Genomic DNA, 11,998 nt, shown 5'->3' on the forward strand with positions numbered 1-11,998 from the left:
TTGTATTGTCGACGCATTTATAGTGTCTGCAGGTTCTTTGCAAAAGGGTAATGCTCTATTTCTTTTGGGGTTTGGGTTTTTCTTCTCCTTCTTGTTGCTGCCGCTGTTAGCTGGCTATGTAAATCTGTTTCAGGCGGTGGTTTAATATGCATGCAGAATAAAATGATGTAATGAGCAGACGAAAAACAGGGGAACCGGTTGATTGTTGTTTTATTTCTTTAAAATTTCTATCGGATCTTCCGTTCGTTGTTGTTTCTGGTGATATTGATGGTCTATTGATCTTTTTGTTCGGTAATGTTCAATGTTTGTAACGAAAAACTTGAGAAGGAGGAAAGAACAGGGGAACCGCTTGATTGTTGTTCTATAAGTATTAAAATTAACGGGGGTCTTCGTGTTGCATGTTCTTAGGTTTCTTTTCTGTGTATGTCAACCGCTTGTAATGGTTTAATGGTTTGAGAAGGGGGAAATGGGAATCCATTTGATTGTTATGTCAGTTTTCTGTGTTGAAATCGTAATCTGTTTTCTGTTCTTACTGTTATTGGAAAAATGGTTTGATTTTAGCAGGGAAAGCTCTAAAAGAAGCGAAGGGATGAAGTATGTTCTTGTGACTGGGGGCGTTGTTAGTGGACTCGGAAAAGGAGTGACTGCTAGCAGTATTGGTCTTCTTCTTCAGGCTTGCGGACTTCGTGTCACCTCAATCAAAATTGGTTTGTATCTGTTCGAATTGTACCCTGTTATCATATTCCCATCTAATTTAAATTAAATTAAATTAAAAAACACGAATTTTAATCTCGTCAATGTTGTAATTGACATCAATATCTTGAAGATCTGGCAAGAAAAAGAAGTGTTTGCAGATGGAAAAAAAATGCAATTGTTGCAACTTTTGTGGGCGGGTAGAATAAAAAACTCTCATTGGTTTTTCCCCAGTGGATAAATGGATAACGTAGATTAATAGAATGATTTTGTTTTTGGTGTCTAGTCATTCTTGTTTAGTTAATTTTTATGAGAAGAATCAGTCTTTGTGGGTTGGTGATGTGTTCTCTAGTCTTGTATGTATCTATCTGCCTCCTTGTGGGTACTTTTGTTTGAATTAATGTTGACCTGATTCTGATTTGTAGTTCTAATTAAATGATTTCTCATGTCCCTGTCAAATGGGTGGGTGTTCATAGTTCATCCTTGTTCTCTTTCCCACAAAACGCAAACATAAGTTCCAGTTTTTGATTTCAATAGAGAGTTTCAAAATGTCTTATTAGGTCATGATTCTTTGAAAAATCTACACAATTGTAGCAGTGGGTGATATTCTGTTTGATGTGTTCTCCATGCAGATCCGTATTTGAATAAAGATGCAGGAACAATGTCTCCTTTTGAGCATGGTGAAGTTTTTGTACTGGATGATGGGGGAGAAGTAAGTTACATACTGGTTTGGTGTTTTTAAGCTAACTTCAATGTTATTAATGGAATTCAAATTGTCCGACTTCTTAATAAAATTGGCTGAATGCAACAAATACCAACATACTTAAAATCATTTAAATAATTTAGCATCTTACCTTCATTTCTTCCAACTACAACATTCTACTTTAAAACATCTACCCAATTATATCGAAATCATGTCATCCTAACATAACGCATTTTAAATTGCTATAATTGAGTAGATTTTTCAAAGTATGATGTCCTAATAAGAAAAAGAAAACTTATAAATACAGTGCTATACCTGTGTAGATTTTCAAAAATGAGTGTCTTCGTCTTCATAAGAAAAAAAAAATACTGTATTTAAAAGTAAATGCTGTAGTGGAAACAAATGGAAGCAAGATGCTACAAAAAGTAAAAAAAAAAAATTTTTAAATGAGAGTAAGTTAGCATTCCGTGCATTTAGCCCTAAAAAATACACAAGTTTCTGCAAGATTTCATGTTGTTAATATTGTATAATAAAAATAATTAAACAACGCATGCATGCATGCGACTTTACTTGATATACAATAGTGAATTACTGAGCAGAAATTATAAATTTTATTTAAAGGTGGATTTGGACCTTGGGAACTATGAGCGGTTTCTAGATGTTAAGTTGACCCGTGATAATAATATCACCACCGGAAAGATTTACCAGGTAATGTATTCTATTTCTGGTGAAACATGAAGGAACATTTTTTTTTTTTAATTTTAATTTTATTGATTTGATTTGTGTGTAGTCTGTGATTGACAAGGAGAGGAAGGGAGATTATCTTGGAAAGACTGTTCAGGTAAAAGAAACGTGAGAATTTGAGTTCCAGTTGGTTTAGATTTTATTTATTTATTATTTATTTATTGTTGTCAGGTTGTTCCTCACATCACGGATGCCATTCAAGATTGGATTGAACGCGTGGCAGCTATACCAGTAGATGGAAAAGAAGGCCCACCTGATGTCTGTGTCATTGAATTGGGTGGTACTATAGGTAGGTTTAGTAAATAAATCTATTACATTATACATATATTTTGGGATTTTTGTTGTTATTAAAACATTTATTGATGCGCATGCCAGGGGACATTGAATCCATGCCATTTATTGAGGCTCTTGGACAATTCTCGTATCGTGTTGGTAAGTATGATGAAGATGAATTTGAATTTGAATTTGAATGAAAAGTTAACATGTGATGTGATATGTTTTGTTTTAGGTGCTGGAAACTTCTGCTTGATTCATGTCAGCCTTGTGCCGGTTCTAAATGTTGTTGGGGAACAAGTGAGTTTACAATAACTGCCTCTAGACTTTCTTCATCCTATTAACAAATTCATAATTTTTTTTTTTCAGAAAACAAAACCAACCCAGCACAGTGTTCGAGGATTAAGAAGCTTGGGGTTGACCCCAAATATATTAGCCTGCCGCAGCACAACGGTTTCAATCCTTTTTTTGTTCTTTTTTTTGTGATCCCAAATCCCAATAGGAGATGCTTAATTTCCCCCCTTAAAAAATATGCAGGAATTGGACGTGAATGTGAAGGAGAAACTCTCAAGATTCTGCCATGTTCCGGTAACATATTAGGCTAGTACTTTTTGGTATGATGGAATTGGAGAAAGAATGGAATCATTCTTTCCATTGGAATGAAAAAGAAAAAAAACCATTTTTTTGATTTTCTTTCCCTTCCACAATGGAAGGAATGGAATACAAAACTATTACAATGTAACCCAGTTTTGTTTATGTACACTGTTTTCTTTAAAAACATTCATGTTTTCAATCGAATTGCAATTGTATTTTCTAAAAATGAATTACAAAATATACAACTTTTGTGATTTTTATATGCTTTTCTTTTGTAACTAAAACATTTATTAGCACAGTTATTATATAATATAGTTAAAACATTAGATTTTCTTATACAAAAAATTTATTCCATTTCTCAAGGCCACCCAAACATGATCATGGAACATTACATTCCATTTTTTTTTTTGAAATGATTCCCTTTGTGCTTTCAGGAAGAGAACATACTGACTCTCTATGATGTCCCCAATATATGGCATGTACCTCTACTCTTAAGGGTATTACTTCTAGCATGGTTACCAAGTTTAGTATTGTTTATTTATTATATCAAGCATAAGCATGAACTTTAGAATTTTTTTTTATCTCTTTAGGACCAGAAGGCTCATGAAGCAATACTAAAGGTTTTCGACCTTCCATGGTTTGTTCTGCATTACTTTGTTTTGTTTTATGACTTGGCCATGTTTTGGTTTTTCCCCATTAAGAGAATGAGAATTTGTATAATGGATTCTTATGTTGTTCAGTATGGCATCTAAACCTATGTTGGGGGAGTGGACAGCTAGGGCACAACGTTGTGACATGCTGAATGAGCCGGTAATTTCAAGAAACAACATTTCGAAGTATTGTTTTTATGCTGTGCTCATGTTTCTTAATACATTTACAGGTCAGAGTTGCCATGGTTGGGAAGTACACTGGTCTTTCAGATTCTTACCTATCTGTACTGAAGGTAAAATTTCCATTTGGTATAATTTTCTTCACTGCCATGGCATAATTCTTATTTCTTTTTGTTGGATAACTAACCCTTTTACTTTTAGGCTCTGTTGCATGCTTCTGTTGCTTGCCGAAGGAAATTACTCATCAATTGGGTGTCTGCCAGTGACCTTGAAGAAGCAACTGCCATAGAAGTTACTATCCACTCCATCTCTCTTTTTCTCTCTTTTTCATCTTGCAATGCATGTCCTTGAAACTTATATTGGTCATGCTGGATCTTTTTTGTTTTTATACAGAATCCTGATGTTAACAGAGCTGCTTGGAATTCTTTGAAGGTTCGTATGTGTGTTAGATATGGGTTAAAAAGCATATACAATTCTACTTTCATTTTACTTTCCTAGTTATAGAAAATATTATCTAAATACAAAGCAATTTTTACTGCTATGATCGGGTATCTTTTTTTTTATTTTTTCAAAGTACATATTTTTTAAAGGTTCAAAACATTAATAAGTAGAAAACTGGCTGCAAGAGAAAGAGAGAAAAAAAATCAGTTATATTATCATCTGGATACAAAAACAATTTTTACAAAGAAAGTATAATGGCATTGTTAACGGTTTTAGACAAATATTTGGTGGTTGTGATGTAGTCGGCGGATGGTGTGCTTGTTCCGGGGGGGTTTGGTGACAGAGGTGTAGAAGGGAAAATCATTGCAGCAAAATATGCACGTGAGAACAATATCCCCTACCTTGGCATTTGTTTAGGAATGCAAATTGCTGTCATAGAGTATGCCAGATCTGTTCTTGGTCTTGAAAATGCAAATAGCACCGAATTCGATCCAAATACTAAAAATCCTTGTGTCATATTTATGCCCGAGGTTTGTTGCTTTAATTTATTTCATTTTTTAATATAACAAAGTAGTCATCATTTATAAATTATAATATATATATATATATATATATATATATATATATATATATATATATATATATATATATATATATATATATATATATATATATATATATATATATATATATATATGATAACAGGGTTCAAAAACTCATATGGGCGGTACCATGCGCCTTGGATCGAGGAGGACATATTTCCAAGTAATGGACTCTAAAGCTTCACAGCTGTAAGTAATACTAATATCCATCCGTCCATGCTCCTCTTTCCTTAGCATAAAATAAAAATCCACATGCATACATGCCTTGATTGATTGATTCATTTTGTTTGTTTTACTTTTAGGTATGGTAGTCAGAGGTTTATCGATGAGAGACATCGCCATCGATACGAGGTATTATTATTATGTGGAACTTATTGAGTTTAGGGTTTAATTGCAACAAGTAGCAATGTACTTTTTTTTTTTAATTTCTTTTGTTTTACCCCATTATAACATTTTACTTTGGAATATCTGCCCGATTATATTTTATAGCAATGTCAACACAAAGTTATTTTTACTGCTGCCTGATTATAATTGGGTATTAAATGTTTCATAAGAAATTTTTTGGAAGTAGCACCATGCTCTGCCGGAATGCTCTTTGTTTCTTTATTAGCTTAATGCTAATGATTTGAAATTTAAATTTGAACCAGGTGAACCCCGAGATGGTATTACAGCTTGAAAATGCTGGCCTGAGTTTTACAGGCAAAGATGAAAGTGGCCAGCGTATGCAGGTATATAGTTAGTTTTAAAAGACTGATTTACCCTAGCATTGTAAGAGTTTTAAGTAAAAAATTTATTTTATTTTAATCTGCACAGATTGTTGAACTTGGTGATCACCCGTATTTTGTGGGCGTCCAGTTTCATCCTGAGTTCAAGTCTCGGCCGGGAAAACCTTCTGCACTTTTCTTAGGTACCACCAACAAACCTATCTTTCTGATATAAATAATTACGACGTGCTGTGTTTGTGTTTGTTAACACGAGTGAGTGAATGTCTAGGTTTTTTTTTTGATGTGAAAAAGGGCATTTATGTCTTTTGCACCACCATGTGAAACCTTTTGAATGGAACAAAAACTTGCAATTTTGCCAGGACAACTTTGTAGGGATAACTTTTTATTATGAGAATGCGTCAAGTAAGTTTTGGTTTGTTGATTTGATTGGCAGGGCTTATAGCAGCAGCTAGCGGGCAGTTGGAGGCACTGTTAAAGAAAAATGTTAACGTTGGCGCCACAAACACAAACACAAAGCCAAATGGATTTACCAACACCAACGGATCATCATCACCGCATCGGTTTGGTAACAAGATCCATACAAACGGAAACACCAATGGTGGTTTGCATGTTTGAAACAAGAGTCTCTTTTTCTCATGGATGCTTTGTTTTTTCTTTTTTCTTTTTTTGTTTTTCTGAGTTTGATTTTTGTATAGAGGACCGGTACCGGTTAGGCTCATCTAGATGAAGCTGGATCCTGTCTTTTTTTTTCTTCAAAAAAACAGAACAGCCTTTGAATTAGGACAAATTTACAAAGATGGAAAACTGTAAACACCCCTAAAAACTGGAGGGGATGGGATGTGATGTGATGAAAGAAAAAGATTGAGCCGTGTTCTGAATGGGTACCAAGTCCAATATGTTTGTGTTTGTGTTTGTGTTTGAGTTTCTGGTTTCAAATGGGAGCGGGGATCAATCATCAACAGCTTTAAATTAATGCCAATTGTTGCCGGGTTAATTTGATAAAATATCATGTTCTCTTTCGTCCATTATTTACCTTCCTTCGTTTTCTTTCATTTTTCCTTTTTCTCCAAACGAAACTTGCTAAAAAAATGTTCAGGTCTGCAAAGTAATACTACTATATCCTAGTGTGAAAACCAAACCAAAAGATGTTTTGGTGATTAAGCTTTAAGCCTGCCTTGTGTAAGGAAACGTAGGCCGAGGATGTGCATGCTTCTACCATGTGGACACCAAATATTACAAGAGTAATTCCTCTGGATATTTCAATTTGTCGAGATGGTGTTTGTTGGTCTTATAGCCTTTGCGAATCCCAATGAAACAGCGACATAGTTATTTCGAAACTAACTTATATTGATGAAAACAATTTCTAAACACACACACACACACACACCTCAGCTTAATTGACCAACTCTTGAAATCTAATACAAAGGTTAGAAATAAAGATAAAAAACATTACATAAATACTAATCTAAACCGTCATAATAATAATCGTATGATAATAGAGTTTTTTGTACAACTTATCCTTGTGTGTTGAGAACAAATTTAGATTAGGTTTTTGATAAAGAATCTTAAGCTCAAACAATAATAATATGCAGAGTAAATAACGAACAACAATATAACTTAAATAAAAGCATGTAAAAGAACTATGTTGAATCTTAAACAAAACTTTCATGAAAGACTTGTGCTAATAAGTACGAATAACAATAGTTTGGACGAGCAAGATTTGTGTTCACTTTTCTGTTTCAAATAGATTACAAATGGAAGAGATAATTAGAGATACAAAAAATACGATTCAACACAACTAATGACCCCTATCTATACTACAAACATCGAGTGTGATGTAAGACTATCACACGATTAGGTATGGTGGGCAATACATTGTCCTCATAACGTGACACCATATATGGAAATATTACATTCTATTTAAATACATAATGAAATTATAGTTATCGTGCATAGTACATCGTAACTTGGTGTCTAAGTCTTGCAAGGTTTGTTTCAAGTTGCGCTTTATTGAACACTACCTTCATTGCCTTCATCCAAACACTTAACCAAAATACGCCTTGATCATAATCTGCGTTTCTAAAAACATTGAGTTATGGGGGTTACTTCCAAAAGTTATTATCAACATTCTCCTCCTAAGTGACCTCTACAGTGAAGTATCACTTCAGCATACTCGAACACTTCATCACATTCCTCAAGAATTTTCGTACTCCAAATAGCCATTTAATCCCTTCTATCATTCAACTTTATAACTTTGGGGGTGGTATATTTTGATCTGGAGATAGCATCAAAAACACCTTCGAGGTGGATATTGCAAGACCAATGCATTTGGTGGTTCGGCCTAAATAATTTATTTTCACCCTTCTTCTCTTCTCTAAAGATTAATCCTAAAGCATGATCATTTGTAGCACCACATCTTGAATTCCTTCCAAATACTTGTCAATGGGCTTAAATGGTTCATTAGAGAAAAGTCTTCGGGGACAAACATAGTGTGCATACTTGATATATGGCAAAACTATTGTTTGGACAAACATAGTGTGCATGCTTGGAGCATGACATGACTATTGTTTCAGATTCAACTATAAATTTGTAGCACCACATAGTGTGCATACTTGGTGTATGGCATAACTATTGTTTGGACAAACATAGTGTGCATGCTTGGAGCATGTCATGACTATTGTTTCAGATTCAAGTATAAAGTTGATTATTCGAAACATTATACAATGAATAATGAGTAATCAATATGGTGTTTAAATAAAATGTGTTTTATTTACTCTCAAAAGTGCTTGGGGCCATATAAGATTAGTATTATTCTTGTGTTTCACTTTGCATCTTTTGACTTCCCGAATAACTAAGTTATTCAAATTCTCCACAGTCAGTCATATGTTGGAAGTAGATATGAATCAAGACTGTCATGAAGTTGGCTTGTAAATGTCTAAGGTGTTGGACATAGCAAGAGTTGCTACAACATTCATGAGTGCTCCTGGAATGAAATTCGAGTATCGGATTAAACCCACGCTCATTTGAATCACTTCATGGATTTTATCACGGGTGATCATGAGACGATAATACATTGATTGTACGAAAACGCATCAGTAACTTGATGTTATAAAACGTGCCTTTGTGTATGATTCAACAAGTGGTTAGTTTAAGCATATGAGTCGAAGTTTATTCATTCCTTTTACCCTTGGAGGGATAAAAGCGATATATGTGGGGCCCTCGATGATTTAGTGATGACACCCCTAAGTGCTTGGCTAAGCCTGGACTGATTTGATTCGTTCAATTGTGTAACGCCCGTGTTTCTAGCCTAGGCATTAATGATGATGTAATAGTCTAGGTTAGCCTTTGTAACTCATTTTGAAATAATAAGAATGTATTATTTGAGTATTATGTGTTTTATGCTTAATTGTGTGGCTTAATTGAATAAGAATAAAAATAAGCGTAAAAATAAAATGTTAGATAAAATCGATATCGATACATGAAGACGTAGTGGTCGTGACAAGGATTCCGAATATATAAAGAATGCTGAAATCTGAGTTATAACGAAGAAGTTATGACCTGTCAAAGTTTCACGACAGAACCGGTACGACATTGCGTGACGTAAATATTGAAATCTCGATAGAGCGATATTTAGCCTTAGTGATCTAAAAGGAAGTCGTAGAATACGTTAAACCGAGAGCGTGCATAAAGAGAACGTCTAAATCTGACTTCGTATGAGGAAGTTATGATTTTTCTAAGTTTCGACTTAGCGGTATGCAGCCTGAAGTTCGGATTTGAGATCGAGGAATTTCTAGCCGAAACAATCTAAACGAGAATCGAAGATCTCGTCGATAGTAGTCCAACGGAAGAAAGACAGATGAAAACGGATGTCCGATGAAGAAGATATGAATTTCTAACGGAGTTTTCCTGTCCCGGCCTACTAAAAATAATATAAGAAAAATAAAATCAAAACTAGCCAACGGAGTCTAAACGAAAGTTGTAGAGCATAATCTCACCTACGCGTGGATATAAAGAACGTAGAAAACGAAGCTCATATGCGAAAATTATGAATTTCTGAAGTTCGAGGCACGCATAATGTCACACCCCCAAAACCGATGAACGGCGGAAACGTTCTGGGGTGGAGGACGTCATGTACAGTATCACAACAATGCAAAGTAGTAAACAAGCAACAACATCATCCATTGCATTAGTAGTATAATTTCATACAAGTGTGTTCTATCAAGTTATATAGACACCAAAAATTATATACATCAAAAATGAAAGAGGAGTCTTGAACTATCTCCATCTTCTCAAAACCTGGCACCTGTACCTGTCTACTAGCGACCTGAGAACACAAGTTATTTTGAAAACGAGTATCAGCTTTAAAGCTGGTGAGATCATAAGTATATTAGTGTCTGTGTTTGTATGATAGTATTTGTAAGATGTACTGTGTATGTTTGTAAAAGTTTTGTATTTGATTGAACTCTCCTAGAAAACCCTATGTTTTCTATTAAAGTAGCCTTCTACCAAGGCATCTAGTATTTGTGTGTGTGTCTCTTGAAAAAGTGTGTATTTTCCCCAAATCCGACTATCTTTATCCAAAATATAGTTTTTACATTATTGTTTATTGTGTGAATATCACAAAGTAAAAAGTAAAGGGAAAATGTTATAGTACTGTAATGTAGTAATTATTAACTACTGCTGTACTAACTACCTTAAACCAAATGTAAATTTTAAGGTAACATGTGATCGGCCTGTATCTTGCTACTGACTTAGCTGAAAAACGACAATGTAAGATGTCGTAAAAATGACGTTTGGCACCCGTAGACTTGTAAGTCCCACTGTAGCGAGCAGCGAGGTGTAGGATAGTCAATCCAGTATAGATCTATACACAAACTCATACGCTCCCCAATGAAGGAGATTCTGATACAAAAACAATCATGGCAGGTAGTGCCATGCCCTGCTTAATGGCTCACATAAATGTGGTTAATGTATATGATATGTGATTTGTGTGCTAGCTGTATTGTGTGTTCTTTCTCTATCTAGCATGTATATTTGTTTCTTGTTATAGTGTCTATTGTTTGTTTCTCATCACTCTATTTCATGTTTGATTCTCATCATAGTATGTATTGACTCATGTATGAACTGACTCATTGTATGTTTCATTGTTCTAGTAATAGTATCTTCCTAAACTACTATTGTATGTTTCATTGTATGTTTCATTGTTCTAGTATTGACTCATTGTATGTATGAACTGACTCATTGTATGTTTCATTGTATGAACTGACTCATAGTAAATTTTAAGGTAACATGTGATCGGCCTGTATCTTGCTACTGACTTAGCTGAAAAACGACAATGTAAGATGCCGTAAAAATGACGTTTGGCACCCGTAGACTTGTAAGTCCCACTGTAGCGAGCAACAAGGTGTAGGATAGTCAATCCAGTATAGATCTATACGCAAACTCATACGCTCCCCAATGAAGGAGATTCTGATACAAAAACAATCATGGCAGGTAGTGCCATGCCCTGCTTAATGGCTCACATAAATGTGGTTAATGTATATGATATGTGATTTGTGTGCTAGTTGTATTGTGTGTTCTTTCTCTGTCTAGCCTATATATTTGTTTCTTGTTATAGTGTCTATTGTTTGTTTCTCATCACTCTATTTCATGTTTGATTCTCATCATAGTATGTATTGACTCATGTATGAACTGACTCATTGTATGTTTCATTGTTCTAGTAATAGTATCTTCCTAAACTACCCCTATGGTAGTTTACTAGTAATGTATGATCATGTGTATACCCTTGCTACCCAAGGGCATGGAATTGAATGAAAGAAATAACCTTTTATATCTATATACATATACATAATATATAACTAGGGTTCAAACGACCTTCAGACAACTAACCTTGATACCCTAAGACCACAATCAAACAAGAACTGGAAGTAGGGTAGACTAGCAGTCCTAAGTCCTTTCAGTCCTACTTATATAACTATATCTATACAAATACACAGAATATAAGTTTAAAAGAGTTTAAGTAAAAGTATTTGACAATTAAAGGAGTTTGTAAGGCAGTTTGAGTTAAAACAGTTTGATAAATAGTTTGGAAAGTAAGAAAACCATTTGCTTGGTAGTCATTAATCACATGTGATTGATATAATAACTATAATTGTTCAACTTGTATTCCCCCCCATAAGAGCATTTAAAAACGTTTCAAAGGTTAATTTAGGGGTATGAACTCAGCTGTAGTGAGTGGTTCTGATGACAATGTTGGATCAGTTGCTAAGTGCCAAGTGCTGACTTGAGTACACACGCGAATCCTATTTAGCATATATTGATACATATATGAATATAATTAGTGTTATGAACAACTAATTATTGAATTGGGACCACTTTAGGGACTAGTAAACA

At 34.4% G+C, this 11,998-nt stretch overlaps 1 protein-coding gene across 1 annotated transcript; it reads left to right on the forward strand.

The window, feature by feature from the left end:
• The first annotated feature begins 561 nt into the window (after positions 1 to 561).
• On the forward strand, positions 562 to 6,483 carry LOC111881984 (uncharacterized). Its single transcript, XM_023878355.3, has 21 exons — positions 562 to 707; positions 1,326 to 1,405; positions 2,018 to 2,104; positions 2,187 to 2,237; positions 2,312 to 2,429; positions 2,516 to 2,572; positions 2,649 to 2,713; positions 2,783 to 2,866; positions 2,951 to 3,001; positions 3,442 to 3,504; positions 3,598 to 3,644; positions 3,748 to 3,817; positions 3,888 to 3,950; positions 4,039 to 4,128; positions 4,231 to 4,269; positions 4,581 to 4,808; positions 4,984 to 5,069; positions 5,183 to 5,231; positions 5,528 to 5,608; positions 5,694 to 5,787; positions 6,039 to 6,483. Exons 1-21 carry the CDS (start codon positions 590 to 592, stop codon positions 6,218 to 6,220), a joined length of 1,803 nt encoding a protein of 600 aa, XP_023734123.1. The 5' UTR covers positions 562 to 589; the 3' UTR covers positions 6,221 to 6,483.
• The last annotated feature ends 5,515 nt before the right edge of the window (positions 6,484 to 11,998 follow it).

This window comes from Lactuca sativa, chromosome 3, assembly GCF_002870075.4.
Source record: "Lactuca sativa cultivar Salinas chromosome 3, Lsat_Salinas_v11, whole genome shotgun sequence".
NCBI classification, from domain to species: domain Eukaryota; kingdom Viridiplantae; phylum Streptophyta; class Magnoliopsida; order Asterales; family Asteraceae; genus Lactuca; species Lactuca sativa.

Excerpts from the sequence above, each read along its gene's own strand:
- LOC111881984 (XM_023878355.3), top strand. The coding sequence starts at position 590 with ATGAAGTATGTTCTTGTGACTGGGGGCGTTGTTAGTGGACTCGGAAAA. Across the intron at positions 4,129-4,230 it reads AAGAAGCAACTGCCATAGAA|AATCCTGATGTTAACAGAGC; the intron begins GTTACTATCCAC and ends GTTTTTATACAG. Across the intron at positions 5,788-6,038 it reads ACCTTCTGCACTTTTCTTAG|GGCTTATAGCAGCAGCTAGC; the intron begins GTACCACCAACA and ends TTTGATTGGCAG.